We start from the raw sequence: 17,383 nt of genomic DNA, 5'->3' as shown, positions 1-17,383 counted from the left end.
CTCTGGGTCCCTGTACAGGTAGAGTCAGACACCGGTCCTTTAATGTCTAGCTCATTTCACTTAGCACAATACTGTCAAGATTCAGTCATGTTGTGTTATATTAGAATTAGAAATATTGTACCGTATGCTATGTTTATATCCATTCACCCATCGATGGGCAAAGGATACGCAGTGGGTCCTTTCTACCTTTTGACTATTATACATACTTTTATGAACAATGATATACAAGTATCTCTTTGGGGTTCCTTCACTTGTTTTAGGTATTTGTGTTTACTGAGGCTTTTGGAGATTCTTGGGCGTAGTTAGCCTGGTACAACACTGTGTGTCTTGGGCTGTGGATCTCCCATCTGAACAACCTAGTGGCATCAGCTCTACAAGTCACATTCAGTGTGGTCCAAGCTTGGCCCAAGATCAACTCTGGTCACAGCCGCTGCCTTGATTTGTCCTACTGTAGCTTGGCATGGCTTCTTGCCTCTCTACCTTTCCAGAGACATTGCTCAGGTTTGGGTACATGTTTCTTGTTTTCAAGGATGCCTGTATACTACCTTAAATGACATCTTAAATAGTTTCTGCAGCTTACCTTGGGGAATAGAGATTTATCATGTGTTTAATCTGCCAACTGAAATCAGCAACATATGGAAGTTGTAGTCATAAATAATCTGAGACCTATAAGCCTTTCACAAATCCAGGAATCCTAAATCCCACTATTCCTTTTTGGGCTTTGAGGAAGACCCATTTCCCAGATGTACTTCCCACCCAACACTTTGGAGACCCATGCCCCCTTACCTGCTGTACTAAGGCCAGTGTACTCAGGGGATGGGTTGCTGACAGGGGAAGAGGGAGGTGGCACCTCCACAGATGTGGCAGACTTTGCTGGAGAAAATGATGGGCCTGGTGAAGGGGTTGGTGGGGTAGCCTCTGTCAAGATAATCTCCTCCTGGGCTTCAGCTGCAATTCGAGAAAAGGTACATTCTTAGATCCCAAGGTCAAGGCCACTTGCCTTTGAAGAACAAAAATAAAAAAGAAACTGGCTTTCTAATCTGTGTCCTCTTGGTCAGTCCTTGCTTAAAACCCTTCAATGGTTTCCATGCACCCAAGTGCCCACTCTAAAGAGGAAAAGATTGTTGATTTCTCAGCATCTGCTAAATTCTTGGCTGTGTGGACTCAAGGAAACAGAGGCAAGTTCTATCAGTCAGATTGTTAAGACCTGAGACTCCTATAAAGCTCCGCTCACCAGTGCTTCCTTCTCCTTTCATGGCTCGCATGAGCTCGTTGGCCCGCTCCTGACAGTGCAGAGATTCTAGCAAGTAGAGCACGTAGTCATCGAACATCAGGTGAATTAGGTGAAAAGATCCTGGTGTGGAGAGAGCAGATGGAAAAGTCAGTCATGCTGCTTTGTGCCACCCCTCCACCTGGCCAACGGCATGCTGCTGTGTCCCCCACCAGTGTTCAGGGATCCATGCCTCTCCCTCATGGTCTCTTCACCTTTGCCATACTCCCAGCCAAGCCCATTAGTACATCATCATGAAAAAAAAGTGCACACTGAGCCACTTGCAAATGCGCTTGAGTGCTCAGGCTCCCAGCAGCCCCCATCCTCACCTGGGCATTCCTCCCTCTGCCCAGCTCAGCACAATGGTGCTCATTTCCATTCTTTCTAAGGCACACATCCTATAAACACATCCATGGTCGCAACGTGCCCTTTAGTTCCTGGGTGTGTACCAATGTACCTGGCATAATCCCAGAAGCAGAATTGAAATAGTAAACCTACAATCACAGACTCATTGCCATAAATGTTTGTGAGACACAGGAGATTTTTAGAAAAGGTACCAGATGGGAAAGAGTTGGGGTTTTCCAAGGAGTACTCTTCCTTCTGAAGTAGATAGTCCTTAAGGAGGAGAGTGAGCCTTCATTTTAAAGACTGGTCCGTGCACCAGACTGTGCTCAGCATTCTCCGAGGTCTACAGCCATCCAGTACAGATGGCATTGTGATTTCTGTTTCAGCCCTCCCTGCCTAGTTCTCTTCAATAAGAAAGACAGAGTTAGATGCACACTGAGTGAGTGCTCTTGGCAAGCAGTACGTTACCCCGTGTAGGTTACTGTGTATAATCTATCCTCAGCCATATGAGGTAAATAGTACTCTGTTACAAAGGGGAAAGCCAAGACACAAAGAGTCACGGAAACATGCAAAGACACACAGTTATGTGGCAGAAGCAGACTTGAACCCGTTTACTCAGAGCAGAAGCTGCTGTTTAATTATGATGCAATGTAATTGTGTCTAAAAGGGGGTCAGTGAAGCTTTCACGGCAGAGTAAGTATACACTGGGTACTTAATAAATGATAACTGTTATCTCAAGAGCTACATATACAGTGACATATATAGACAGATATATGTACAGTGACACACATATACATTGTAATATTCATTCAGTTACAGTAAAAAAGTCAAAAGATAACATCAAACACTTGAAGCATTCATAAATCATTTGCTAGGATGTTGGCCTAAGTCAGCATGGATGGAATGGAACATCTATGAACAAATGAATTAGAACAGAAAACCCTGAGTGATAAAAAAAAAAAGGAGGGGGCTTCCCTAGCAGTGCTTGTCCAGGAAGTCCCCTAGAAACCATCCACGTGCACCCAATAGGTCTCCAATTGTCCGCTATTCTTCAGTCAGGAGCTTTGTAGAGCTATCACCCCTGCCTGCAATCATGCTGTGGTCTCTGAGTACTAGGGTACTCAGATGCTTGAAACTTGACTTTATAAGGGCTACAGAGTCCTTAAAAATCCATCATTAGGATGACTGGGCAATAGGCAGTTCAGTGCCAGGGTGTCATGGCCACAGGAAAGGGTAAATATACAAGAAAACCTGCAGGGACGGACTGAGGCGGGGGGTGGGGGAAAGATGCTGTAGCTCCGTAACACAGGGATTTAGAGACCCCCTCCTGTCCTCTGTCCTGTGCCAAGCAGCATCAGGGGCACAGCAGAGACTCAGCACACATACATTACAGGAATGAAGGAACAGTCAAGCACAGGCTACTACGCTACCTACTGTACGTACTGGACTAAGCTATTCCACCGTCCAAGAGCACTGTGACGGCTTTATTCTTTTCAGCATCAAGTGCATGGACCTACAAACCGAAAACTGCCAAGAGCAGGTTGTGGAATGTCCAGGACTTGATGCTAGTGTGTGTGTGTGTGTGTGTGTGTGTGTGTGTGTGTGTGTGTGTAGGGGGGTGAAACTCAGGAAGTATACAGCACTTGCTCAGGCCCAGAGTTATTGATCAGCAAAGGCCATTATGATAAAAAGTATTGGAGACAGTATGATAACCTACTCAACTGCATTTGATAGAATCTAGAATTTTCTTAAGTCTGGCCTAACTTTCCTAGCTTATAGAAGATGAGAGCATTTTAATATGAACATTAGTATACTTACCACATAGTTTTATGATATGCATAACATTTTCTATATTTAAATCACATGTTTCTTAATTGAAAGGGAAGATTAAGTCCCTCTTCCCTTCCTTTCTGTAATTTCCCCGACTCCTACGTCTGTCCCTTTGAATAATCACTAATCTTGAATCTGTTACTGTTCATGGGTGTTTTATACTGTTACTGTCCACTTGCTTCTGTAGAGAGCACACAGATAGTTTTCTAGTGTGATGTAAATGACACAAATACTCAACACGACATTCCACAACCTGCTCTTGGCAGCTTTCGGTTTGTAGGTCCATGCACTTGATGCTGAATGGCCGCAGTTTATCTGTTCTCCTGCTGCCGAAAGCTAGGTTGCTGACAAATTTCATCCTTGAAAACTGGCTACAATGAAGTTTTTTGTCTGTGTCTCCTAGTATCCAGGTCTCAAAATCTAACCAACAAATCCCAAGAACACCTGCCCATCCAGTCTTAACAGACAGTGGCAAATTGCCCACCAGCATAGTTTAGCCTTTTACCAGTACTGTGTAAGATACAGGGCAAAAGGGTATGGACTTTACAATAACCTAATTACCACAAAGACACACTTTTTCTTACATGCTTATTGTTCGTTAGAATTTCCTCTTCTGTAACGTGCTGTTTGTATTTGTTTCATATATATATATACATATATATATATGTATATATATGTATATATATGAATATTTGCTTTAAGAAATAATTATTTAAAGACCAAGGAGATATCTCAATGGGTAAGTGCCCTTGCACCAAGCTTGACACCTTGAGTTCTTTCCTTGGGACTACATGGTAGAATGAGGGAACCCACTCCCTCAGGTTGTCCTCTGATGGACGTGCCCCCGATGGATAGATGGATAGATGGATGAATGGATGGATGATAGATGGATGGATAGATGGATTCATCCATGGACAGACAGACATATAGATCTCTTAGACTGTGATTCACTGTATTCTAGATTTTAATCATTTGATAGATATACCCATTGCAAAATATCCCTCTTCCTTCGATGTCCCTTTTAGAGATGCTTTCGCTTTGCTTATGAGACTTGTTGAGCACAAGTTTAAAACCCCAATGTGTCATTCCTAGAATGGCCGCAGCAACATGAACTGAGCCCTGAAGGTGCTGAGAAAACTAAGTCCCAAGTGACAGATGGAGAACTGACGGCATGAGCAGGTTATTTAAAAATCTGAAATTCTCAAGAGATCAGGTGATTACAGAGAGGGGCTTAGTCTTGGAGGACAGGCCGGCGGGTGGGCGGGAGCCCCCATTATGAATTATCCTGTGGCCATCCAAGAGTACAGGGTGGCTCTGACATCATTCACTCCATCTGTGGCAGGACTAGAAGTACTCTCACTCAGGGCAGATTTATAGTATCCAACAAACACCCGGCAGAGGAAGCCTGGTCCCGCCTCACACTGCGCCTTCCTTCACATTCTTTCAAGATCCGTGATAATATATACATATATAATTTTATATACATATAAAATTAAATGTCAACATTGGCAGTATTTTCTTTCATTCTTTGTTCTTTGTGTGTGTTTGTGTTTTTACTTTTTAATAAACAATTTCCTAGTCCAAGATCATAAAGCGATCATTTCCTATTTTTTTAAAGCAGTTTTAAGTTCTATTTTTGTCATCATTATTGTTTTTCATGTAGATGTTTTCTTTTTTGGAAGGTGGAGCATCTAATCTCATCTTAGTCAACCCTAAAAAATTCTTGTCATAGAAAATCCGCCGTTCTGAGTCCCTCTCCTGTCTCATCAGAAGTCCCTTATACTCCAGAAGTGTGGATCTGTGGCTGAAGACGGGCTTCCCTTCCTGCCAGGCTGGCTCCGCTGTCTCTGGGCTGTGGCTTCAGGTTGAATGCCACCCTGTCTCACTTTGTGATCAGCCGAGTCTGTCCCTACCAGACTCAGCCTGTTCACCCTTCCCATCACAGCATCTTCATTCTCCTCACCCTTCAGGTTTCCTTAGGAATTCAAGGATCAGGTTGTTACATTCAAAGAAACCGAAGATGTGAGCTGGAAGTCCGTTGAATTTATACATTGAAGAGAATTAACATCTTTTTGAGAAGGTTGAATCTTTCTAAACACGAGCCATATATTTTTTAATTTGAAGGGCTTCTTCCCCTGTCTGTTTCTTTGAGACAGGGTCTCATCATGTGGCTCTGGCTGGCTTTGATCACTGTGCATCACAAGCTGGACTCGAGCCTGCAATGGTCCTCGGTCTCAGCCTTCGGAATGCTGACACAACAGGGATGCATGAGCCACCAGTCCTGGCCATAAAGCCTTGCAGATCTTAATACTTGTACTTCAGAATTATTTCTAGGTACTTTTTAGACTCACTCCTTACTGTGAATAATGCTATTTTAAAATAATAGTTCAATGTTGTGCTAAGCAGATTAATTATTTTATAAAAATGGATGTAACTTAATTCCCAAGGCTATAGTAGCTTATAGACTCTTTGGTTAAAGAAACTTTATTATGTTTATTTATTATGTTTATTTATTATGTGTATGCACATGTGGTGTGTGTGTGTTAACATGTGGAGATCAGAGGACAAGGTATGAGACCCACTTCTCACCTTTGGTAGGCCCTGAGGATTGACCTCAGCTGGTCAGATTGACAGCAAGCCCCTTTACCCACTGAACCATTTTGTCAGCCCCTGGACCCTTCTCTTTGTCAATCATAATATCTCTAAATAGAAGATTTTGTGGTTTTCTTCTAATCCATACATTTCCTTTTCTTATTGATTTGCTAGACCTCTAGTACATGTTTATTAGCGAGTATAAGAAGTTATTCTTGACTTTCTGTACCTTAAATGGAAAAACTTAAGATACATCACCATTCAGTGAGCTGTTTGTTGTAGAGATTTTAAAACGCTCTTTCATATCCTCTTTGATTTCTACTTTACAAGATTCTCAAAAGTCATACATGGAAAGTGACTGCAAAGAAATGTTTTCCTTTCTCTATAAACTATAGAGATGACCACCTGACATTTCTATTTAACCCATGGATATGGGATGCTGCTTAACCATGTGTAGGCTTTGAATTATACTTCAGATTTTGGCAGGTTCTATCTATCTATCTATCTATCTATCTATCTATCTATCTATCTATCATCTATCTATCTATCTATCTATCTATCAACTATCTTATTCTCTGTGTGTGTATGTGGGTGTGAGTATAGTGAGGTAGTGGGTGTGAAAGCACACATGTCCCACTGTGTACATGTGGAGGTCAGAGGAGAACTTCTAGAAGTCAGTTCTGTCTGGTCTGTAGGTCCCAAAGGTCAAGGTCAGATCGTCAGATCTGGAGGCAAGCACCTTTACCCACTCACTGAAACATTACACCCACCATTACCTGTGATTTTAAAAATAAAAGGCTGGGCCTGGTGGCATACACTTTTAATCGCAGCACTCACAGGGCAGAGGCAGGTGGATCTCTGTGAGTTTGATGCCAGCCTGATCTAGATGATAAATTTCCGGCCATCTGGGGCTACACAGAGAGAGACTGTGCCAGACCCTGGAGGAACTATGTCTTCTGGGGTTCTCTGCTGGAAACCATGTAGCTGAGTCACAGTGGTTTTTTCTCCTGCTGTTCTTACCAGGTTTGAAATTGAGATTAGCTCGTAAAATATGTTATTACTTTCTAGTTTTAATTTTTATTCTTTTAAAAGAATGGGGTGTTTTTATAAATTAAGGATGTATATGAGTATTTTTGCCTGCTGTGTTCACAGGAATAAACTTCCTCATCTAGTCTGATGGTCGTCTCTACCATCTCGCTCTGTTTTCAACGTTACCACCTACGTTCTGTGTCTCACCTCCTCAGTTCTCGCCATAGCTTACAAGTTCACAGTATTTCATTTCCCCTGTAAGCTATGATTATGTCGCCATAGTGACAGTCTCTTAATTCATCCTATACATACAGCCTATATGTTTACTACAAAAGCATATATAAACACACGTCTCTGACACCCTGAAGTTATTTAGTAGTTCCAGTGGAGACAAAGACCTCTCGACACTTCAATCGCTCCTTAGGCATTAACGTCTCATTTACTCCACAGTCTGTATTTCCCCTAGAACGTGGCTTTGTCTTTGTAAAGAACATACAGAGAGGTTAGTTTGGGAGCCATTAATATGTCTCAGTAGGTAAGGTGCTTGCTGCCAACCCTGAGGACCTGAGTTCAGTTCCTAGAACCCAATGGTGGAAAGAGAGAACTGACTCCCAAGGGTTGCCCTCTAACCTGCACACTTTTGCTGTGGCATGCCCCCCCATACATACACACACACACACACACACACACACACACACACACACTCCAAATGTAGAAAGGATTAGCTAATTAAACTTGTTTACATAAATGTTTCTCTCACGTCAGACAGGGTCCCCCAATTCATGCACATCCTTTGCGTTAAAGATTAGGGGAGAGGAGGCCTGGAACTCTTGAGCCAACAGTGTGTGAAGGAACTCACTGTGTGAGTCAGACCTTCATCCTTGGATGGTCACATACAGACCCGAGTCACCCTAGGTACTGATCACAGGAACCTGTCCGAATGATGAAATGGCTGTCACCAGCCTCTTTGCTTTGGGGTAATTTGTTATGTAGCTGTGATAATCAGAAAACTGTTGTCTCTCGGATGCCAGCATGCCTGTGGCTTCTATTCTTCTTCTTGCTAAAGTTCATTCTTTTGCAGCCTTCACTTTTTGGTGTATATTTGTGGATGCCAAATTCTCCTGGTCTTTATATAACTGAATACACCTTTCTGTTGTCCTCACCCTAGGAGGTTGGTGATATTTGTTCTCAGCATTTATAAGATGCTGCTCCACCGTTCCTGGCATCTGTTAGTATTCACAACCATCTAATGAATATTCTTTTCTCTCATCTCTTTCAATTTAAAAAAAATCTTAATCCAAAAGTTTAAAAGCATCATTGTGGATAAAATGAAGTTGTCTGGTGCTTTGGTGCCATTCATGTGAGTCTGGGTGACAGTGGTCAGAACGAGTGTGGGCTTTATGGTGAGGTTGACAGATCTGGTTTTGAACCAACTCTGCCATGCTGGCTCCTTGAGCTTGGGCAAAGAGATCCAACAAGCTCCCTTCCTGCCCTCGGGGAGGGAACCTGTGTCCATCTGCCTTGAAGAGTTAAAGTAAGACATAAGATCTTACATATTTATTAAATATTTGTTAAAGTAACTATTGCTGGCTACTGTCTGCCTTGTTGTATACCTAATTCTAGGGAAGTCCTTATTACATTCTGCTCCAGCTTCCTTACCTGACATACTGGAGGCAGTAATAGGAAAAAATGCTAATATAATGTCTAAAATCTATTAGGCTTTCCATAAATATTATTTTGTAGTTCCCATCGGTATTGAGCTTAGAAAGGCAGGTAGGTCGGGGCAGCTTATTGGAAAGAGCACACAGTTGAACCAAGAAGGATGCCTTCTCCCTGGAAAAACTGAATCTCTTACACACAAGTTCTCCTGCTCTCTGGGCATATACCAGGGAAGGAAATTCACGCTCTCAGTGCTTGGAGAGGGCCTGACCAACACTAGCAACATCAGGTCCTAGTGTTTAGCAGGCTCTGGGTAATGGGGAGCCAGAACACCTGAGTGTCGAGAAGCAGTTTGGAAGTTTCCATCACAGGGACCATGTCTGGAAGCCACTCCCTTGGGACCTCTCAGCCCCAGCTCGAGCCAGGAGGGTGAGCTTTGATGCTGGACAATAGAACAAACCTGTAGAAAAGTGGCATGTGGAAAGACACACAGCCCTGCCTCAATAGCTGTCTCTTCAGATAGTTTTACTCTGGAATACGTCAGAAACTATTGTTACTTTCCAGATGTCCACAATGGTGAAATAAATGGGCATTTGGCGAAAGGAAAACTCAGGTCTACCCTGAACGGAATTCAGATCAGTTGACTAAGGAGGAGTGGTTTTTGAGACAGAAGCCTTCATTTGGTCAATATAACCAGAACCAAAGTTTGTCACCTGTTACCTTTGCGAACTTCTTCTGGAGATACTGTTTACAGTAGAAAAGTCTGGCTACTCCAGAGCAACAGACGGACAGAGAGAACAGGAATTACAGAGACAACAGTGAAAAGTAACCAAGGAGAAGAAAGTATCAAATGTCTTTCAAACAGTTTGTTCTGAGGAGGTAGAGTCTGCCAGGGTCCTTTGAGATATTTCCCAAGATCACTGTAGTGGCCAGCCTGCCAAGCTGGCACTTGTACAAGCCGCACACTAGTCACCATGCTGGGGACCATGCAGAAGTTATAAGATACATAGAGCTGGCCCCTACAGCTGGGGGAGGGGGCCAGGGAACAGAGGGCTCTTTTTCCTAATTAGCTGTTTTCATACAGCGAACGCATGACCCAAACACAGCCACCAACTGGGTCTTTGACACATACAGGCAGAAAGGGGGAGCTGGGCTTTTGTCTGCCGCACATTCTTTCAACTTGCCTGTCGCCTCAAGCTGCAAAACTCAACAATGAGTCAGATGAGCTGGACCGTTTCAGAGCCTGCTGAATGAATTTAGAGGCAGGCATTGTCTCAGCTCACTCAAGGCTGGAAAATACCTAAGAGTGAAATCAGGTTAACTTCTCTCTTCTTACTGTGTGTGTATATGTATCATATATATAACTATATATGTATATATATAACTGAATGCGCCTTTCTGTTGCCCTCACTCATACTAAGTTGGCAGTATTTGTCCTCAGCACTTATAAGATGCTCTTCCACTGTTCCTGACATCTGTTAGTATTCACATCAGTCTAATGAGCGTTCTTTTCTCTCGTCTCTTTAAATTAAAAAAAAACTTAATCCAAAAATTTTAAAGCACCTGTGGATAAAATTAAGTTGTTTGGCTTGTTTGCACTATTCCTCTAAGTCTGGATGACTGTGATCAAAATTTTATACATATTCATGTACATATATATGTATATTTGCCATTTACCTGAGTTTCCAGTATATTGCAAAACAGTGTGATTAGAGAGGAAATAAACCCACCTAAACCATTTTAAAGAGTCATACATTTCAGGAAGAAATTCAAGGTATTGATAAACCACAATTTTTTTTGTCCAGGCTTCATTTTTTCATTGACCATTAACTCAGCTGAAACAAACGATCTGCAAATTAAAACAACAACAAGGGAAACCTCTGCCTTTCCTGCATGCTGGGGGTGGTCAGTGGTGTCTTGATTCCACGGATCAGCAAACGGAAGAGTAAGGGAGAAGGGAGGAGAGGCTCCTCTCGGTGTGCATGTGCTTGCATGTGCTTGTGTGGAAAAGGGTCCAGTCTTTGGTTTGGAAGCAATGAAAAGAAAAATCTCAAGATACTACTCAGCCATATGCCTAAGCAGAAGCAGCCACACACAAGAAGGCAGTTACACGCAAGTGATCTTTCCAGAGCCATGGATAACATGTGCTAACATTAACCACCAGGAACTGCAAGTCATCAAAATGCTACATCTGATAGCACTGCCCAGGCATCAGTGACCAGAGCATTTCCATACGCCACTCAAAGAGAGTTTCTATCTGTAGCTGAAGCATGGGGAGGCTCAGAGAACCCCAGGGCTGAGGAAGAAGAAATTGGTCAAGAGAAGGCCTCTCTTTGTGTATCAATAGCTTTCCTAGAGAACATACCTGCATTTGCCTCGGTGGCACCTCACAGTATGACACAGCTGGGACAGCGGCACTCACTGTATGACACGGCTGGGACAGTGGCACTTATTATATGACATGGCTGGGACAGTAGCACTCACTGTATGACACGGCTGAGAAACAGTGTCCGGTCCATAAAATGGTAGATGGAAATGTGTCAGATTAAAGCCCCAGAGGAAGCTGAGGGTTGATTGGCTTAATTTGAAACTAAGGAAGTGGGAGCATGTCTATACTTGCAGAAGACGGCATGGGAACAGTTACTCAGAAACTTTACCAAAAGCCCCTGTACAGACACCAGGAGACCAGAGGCCAGTGTTTTTAGAATTCTGAATATCCAGATAATGTCTTTCCAGGTTCTGCCTCCCTTGGCATGGGCAATGTGGGTGAGCAGACGTACTGCCTGTCTGCTGAAAAGCAGGCAGTTGTGTCCTATAGGTAGCATGATATCTTCACCGAGTTGGGGACCAGGTTTCTGCCTGAAGAGACAGGACCTGGAGATGGATCTCAAGCACCATCCTAGTGGAGAGTAGTAAGTGAGGACTTGGACCCGAGGGACCAAGAAAAGAAGGGGCGTGAGTACAGAAGTCCTCTTCTAGAGGATAGGCCAGAGTGCATTGCTGAAGAAACGTTAATCACAACACCAAAAGTCAATCTTAAACGAAAAGCAGTAGAGCACAATCCTGGGGAGTCAGTCCCACTGTTTGCAAAGGCTTAAACCCTGAGGCCTGTCTGTGCCCGGTCTCAGATCAACCACAGCTATGGAGTTTTGCAGATTGACCCCATGGAATGGCAGACACTGGGGACATCTGATGAAGAGTGCTTGGTCACAGCCACCCCACACGTCCTTAAGTACTGGCAGGTCTCTCTGTCAGCAGACCTCACTCTCACAGGGCTGTTTCACTATTTCGCCTTTAGCATTCAGTCAGTGCCTTCTCACTGTCTGAAGAGCCTATCAGTGGAGTCCCCCAACCCCAACACACGCCTTCATGATGTCCTTGTGGCCTCAGAGACAGCCAGTGAGGCTATGGATGACTCCACAGAGCTGGACTCAGTACACAGAGTCCAGAAAAGTGTTTGGATATTGTGGTGTGTGTGGGGGGGGGGCGGGGAGTCTGATGTGTGTATCTGGTGTGTGGTGTGTATGTACGCATGCGTGTGTGTGTACACATGCTCTAGCATATGTGGCACTGGGGTAATCTTACCGAAGCTGGGAGCACTGTGCAAGGTCATGTCCCGGATCACCCTCGTACCAAAGCAAGACCACATCAACAGGAACTGTTGGGCTACTTTCTTCAGGGACCCTTGTCTCTTGGCAGCCACCTACAAGCAAGTGAATGGCTTTAGTACTTCAGTCCTTTGTCCACTACTGGCTCTGAAAAAATGAGGGAAGGCCTGCACACCTTCAAAGCCTGTGAAGCTATGATTTTTTTTTAAAAAAAAATCTTTTTGGTTTTAGCAGAATAAATGCATTAATGAAATCTGATCCCAAGATGGTATGTACACTAACAAGGGGACACAGATCTGGATGAATCAGGAAGAGGAGACTCAGAATCCTGTCTCTGCCCCTCCACCTTTCAGGGCTGGGACAAGGTCTCCCTCCAGGGTTCCATAGATGGTGAGGAGTATTAGCTAGTTCACTCTGGTATTCTATGCTAGTTAGGTGTCCTAGAGACAACCATCGGCAGAAGCCATGGCTGCCCCTTCTGTTCTGCTCTACCAACCTTCACAACGCATCTGTCTACCATGGTATCCAGCCATTCTATGTAAGACTCAATGGGGGACTGTTCCTCCAGCAGGTGGTCAAACTCCTGGTACACTGTAAATGAAGCAGAGACAGACACACTCAAGTTGTAGTTCCACAGAGGTGTATTCCTAAAGGCACAGAAGACTGGACTGTGCGGCTCTCCGTGACCCAGATGAGATAAAATCCTTCCAACCCTCCCCTGCCTCTTGCCAGCAGACATGTCACCGCTCTTCATCACATCTCAGCACACTACTGTCTTTATCCTGCCTTTACCACATCATTAATAGCACTGGCTAAGAGCTTGAAATGTGTCAAGTCTCCTTACTGCTTCTCCTCTCATTGCTGGTCATCATTGTTTGGCACATTATCTGTGCGATGGCTGTTATTCTGGAAAGCCTTGCTCAACCCTTAAGCCCAGGGCATTACCATCTCTTGCTCTCTGCCCAGGGATGGTGCACATGCAGTGATCCCAGTGTTTCTGCAGCACAACTAAATTGCGTAGGTAGCTTGCCCAGCCTCTCAGTGGTAGGCGTGTGTACTTACTGCATACTAATCAAATGAAGCCTCCTGTCGCTCTCTTTGCCCTGTCTTCATCTTCAGGTTAGGAGACTAAGTGTGGAAGTGCTTAGAAATCAGGGAAGCACCATGGGAAACAGGTGCCTGGCTGGGGACACTCTCATTGGGGACATCTCTTTCACTGAATATTCCCGGTGTGGTTTTTAGAGTGGAACTAAGTAAATACAGCCATAGTTCAAGATCTCTATATGTCTCCTTTCTCCATGAGGCCCAAGTGAGACAGCCAGCCAATGAGCTTTACTTTGCTTGGTTGATGAATTCTCAAAGGAACCAAGCAGTCCTGATGCTTACGATGAAGGTGGGCTTTAAAAGTGCATCAATCTTTCTCTGATTGTAGATGAGGTGTTTGGTGGCTAGTATTGTCAATTTGACAGACTCTAGAGTCACCTGGAAGATTAGCCTCTGGGATTATTTAGATTGGGTTGTCTTTGGTGAAAAGGCCTATCTTAACTGGGGCAAGGGGGGGCCGTTCAGTGGGCTGGGGTCCTGAACTGAACAAAGAGGAGAAAGTAGATTGAGCACCAGAATTCCTCACTGTCTGATGAATTCCTGACCCTGGGAAGAGCTGACCCTGGGAAGAGCCACCTCAAGCTCCTGCTGCCATGCCTACCCCGCCATGATAGATTGCAGACTTGAACTGTAAGCCAAATGAACCCTTTCTTTCATTGGTTTTGTTAGGTTTTACCACAGGGATGGGAAAAGTCACTGATACAAGGTGCGATGCCTTAATGAGATTGATCAAACGACTCAAAGCCAGCCAGCAAGCAAGTTACACGGCAGAGCCTAGAACCAGGTTTTGGATGTGACTTTGGGGTTCTTACTCTGTGTCTGGACTACTGTGCTTTAGTCACTGAGGGTGACAATAATGATTATATAGTAAAAGGACCAGGGGAAAAAAATCAAAAACCAAAAACCAACTAACACCAACAACAACCCCCACAGCAACAGCTAACTTCCTTGTGCACTTGCTAAGGGACTGCACTCTCTTTGGTGACTTACATGGGTACACTAACTTAACCTTGAGACTGACTCTCAAGTGTCAGTGTCATGGGGGCTGTGTCATGCTCCCTGTCTGACTCCACCACTTAGGACTGCCTGGTATGGCGAAGATGTTCAGCTGGTTATTGAGTGAGTAAATGGACAAGCCAAGTAAGAATTTTTCTCATTTTTTCCCATCTGCAAATAAAGAAACTGAGGCACTTCAAGATGAGGAACTGCCCAAATGTTTTACAGTTAGTGAACAGCAGTAAGATTCCAAACAGCTCTACTCAAGCATCTGCCTCCTAGCTGCTGCCTTCGGGAGCACTACCCTGCCTCTAGGAGCACTCTCCCACCTTCAGGAGCACTCTCCCACCTTTAGGAGCACTCCCCTGTGTACTGACCATGTGATGCTTAGTTTCCTTTAATCTTAATCTTTTTGCATTATCCTCATTTTATAGAATAAAATGCCATGGTTACCACACACTGGAGCCAACATTTAAGCAAGGTCTTTTGTGCAAACTCAGCCCCGCCCTCTTCTTAAGGCTTCTCTTAATACTCATTCTGTCAGTGTACTCAAACACCAATACATTTAAAATCTGAAGTGAGCCAAGCAACCCGCTCTGTCTCTACACCACAAATGGAAAGGTGACCCTGACAGCAAGAGTTTGCAGATTTGTCTGCTGGTGGCGATGAAGGTGAAGAGTGGCATGGGGGTGTCCCGACCCCCTGCTCAGACTGACTTCTGGGCCCATTTATTGTGGTTCGAGGACTTTGCCTTGTCTATGTGGGAGGTACAGGTATGACACCTATGTACTGGGCTGTCGCCTCCAGGCTTGTCACCCTTCCTCAGACTCCCCTTTCTGCCATTCCATCATACACCACTGTCATGTCTTTGGCAAGATGCAGCGCTGTTGGGAATCAGCTTCTGACTTGCCATGAGCTCTGAGCTCCACGGCCAGAGGTCAGCGTCTATCTCAGTCATTGTCCCGGCTCTTAACAAAGAACCTGATCCAGGCTAGACAGACGTGAGGACCAGCTGGGTTGAACTTAACCATAATGCAATTCCAGTTTCAAATGACAGGATTCTATCCTGCATCTAAGGTAACTTGACAAGAGAACCCAAAGATTCTTTCTCAGAGACAATGTCCTGGCACAGGCTCAAGGTCTGGTCCCTTTGACTCCTGCTGACGGTGATGTTTCCTAAAGTCTAGTTTACATTTTATTCCCCATTAAAAGTTCTAAGGGGGAAGGGAAGCCAGTGCAAAACTATGAATTATAGCTAAACCTGGGAAATGAGGTCACTGGTGGGCTTCTGCTCCTCAGACACTAGCAGATTCCAGCTCCATGCCTGGATCATTGGGAGGCCCTGGTGTAGTGACCAGTGGTCTCCTACTGGCTGTTAGGATGCTTGGAACATGCTTTCTCCTGATTTAGCTTGGGGGCGGGGTGCAGAGCAAGAGTCATGCCTGAAGGCTGGGGAGATGTTCAGTGGGTAAAGGGTCTGGATCTTCAGAACTCCCATTAAAAAAAAACCAGGTTGAGCAGCACGTGGCTATAGCGCTAGCGCTGCTACAGTAAATGGAGGCAGAGACAGGAGACTTCTGGTTAGTCTTCTGTCAACCTGACACACAAACTAGAGTTATCTGAAAGGAGGAAACCTCGATTGAGAAAATGCCTCCATAAGAGCTGGCAGTAGGTCATTCTCTTAATTCGTGATTGATGAGGGAGTACTGTGTGATCCTGGAGGAGGCTCATCAACTCTCTGAAGCTGAGGTTTCCCAAATAGAAGCAGAGAGCAACACAAGATTGTCCCTCAGGTGGCTGAAAACCAGAATTAATGATACCACACAAGGTGGGTTTGACACAGCATTTGGCAGAGGGAAGGCAACTTATAAACTGCATTATTATTTAAGTGGATTTCTCTAAGAGTCAACAGCAGACAAGCGGGCTGAGGCAACCATACAGGAAGAAGGAAAAAGAGGCTGAGGTAAGGCCAGGGTCTAAACCCAGGAAACATGCCTCATGGAAGCTCACAGGTTCAGACAGTCCGGGGTTGCTATTTCCCCTTGAAGGACCTTAAAAGGAATCATTCCCTAAGAGGGAATCTTATAAAATGTTGGTTCATAAACAGTTCAGGCTTACATCGACTGGCAGAAGACAATAATATGGAGGAGCAGACCCTGTAACTCAGGGGGCCTGGACTTTTCTGAATCTAACTTTCCTCCTGGTGAGTGTCGGAGTGATGATGTCATTTACCCTACACAGAAGGCATAGGTGTAGAACCATCTACCCACTTCCCCAACAGCATACAGTCAGCCCCAGCCTCCCTGAGAGCCCTGAGAAGGTGTACTGACCACACTCCCTGACAGTGAGCACCCCTCAGGGACAAGGATGATTGGCCAAAGTGAGACATGCCCTGAGCAGTCGACTGCGCCAAGGCTCAAGGAGGAAGAGATGTATCTAAATGTGATGGCTGGTGGTGTTTTCCGCCTTGTATTGATTCACTTTTGGGAGCAAACATCTTGCCCACATCAGGGCTGTACTGGAACCTTACTTCCATGTAGGAAGTCTTTGTCCATATGGCCAAGAACACCTGTTCATAGAAGCAACTCATCACCCGTTCATGTCTTCTCAGACTTTAATATGCCTGAAAGGGTCACCTGCTGGCAGGCAAGCATGTGTGTGTGTGTGTGTGTGTGTGTGTGTGTAGGAGAGCAGGGGTGGGTTGACTCGTGGTCACATGACCTTCCACTGAAAAGTAGGCAGCACCTCCAGCTTGCTCTACACCAACACATCCTGAGACAGGTCATAGCGTTCTGTTCCCATTGTCCCTGTCACTGCCTTGGAGGTATGCATGGTATCCAGGGTCACATGCAAGGGTCCTCTGCATGACACTGTGTGCTGCCCACTGCTTCTGCCTTGTTGACACACGTCCTCTTAGGTCACTTAGCCCTCCTGTCTTGGCTGACCCATT

The 17,383-nt window shown here is 44.7% G+C and overlaps 1 protein-coding gene across 2 annotated transcripts in view; it reads right to left on the bottom strand.

Annotated features, from left to right (window-relative positions):
- Rfx4 (regulatory factor X4) overlaps positions 1-17,383 on the bottom strand; it is a 132,269-nt gene that overhangs the window by 24,371 nt on the left and 90,515 nt on the right. For both annotated transcript variants that reach the window (XM_028776974.1, XM_028776976.1), the window contains 4 exons: positions 12,830-12,924; positions 12,311-12,428; positions 1,235-1,354; positions 787-948 (listed from right to left, as the gene is read on the bottom strand). In XM_028776974.1, the coding sequence (XP_028632807.1) occupies positions 787-948; positions 1,235-1,354; positions 12,311-12,428; positions 12,830-12,924 (495 nt within the window). The remainder of the gene's footprint in view (positions 1-786; positions 949-1,234; positions 1,355-12,310; positions 12,429-12,829; positions 12,925-17,383) is intronic.

This window comes from Grammomys surdaster, unplaced genomic scaffold (assembly GCF_004785775.1).
Source record: "Grammomys surdaster isolate TR1022 unplaced genomic scaffold, NIH_TR_1.0 275, whole genome shotgun sequence".
NCBI lineage: Eukaryota > Metazoa > Chordata > Mammalia > Rodentia > Muridae > Grammomys > Grammomys surdaster.
This window is presented reverse-complemented; position numbering and strand designations above follow the sequence as displayed.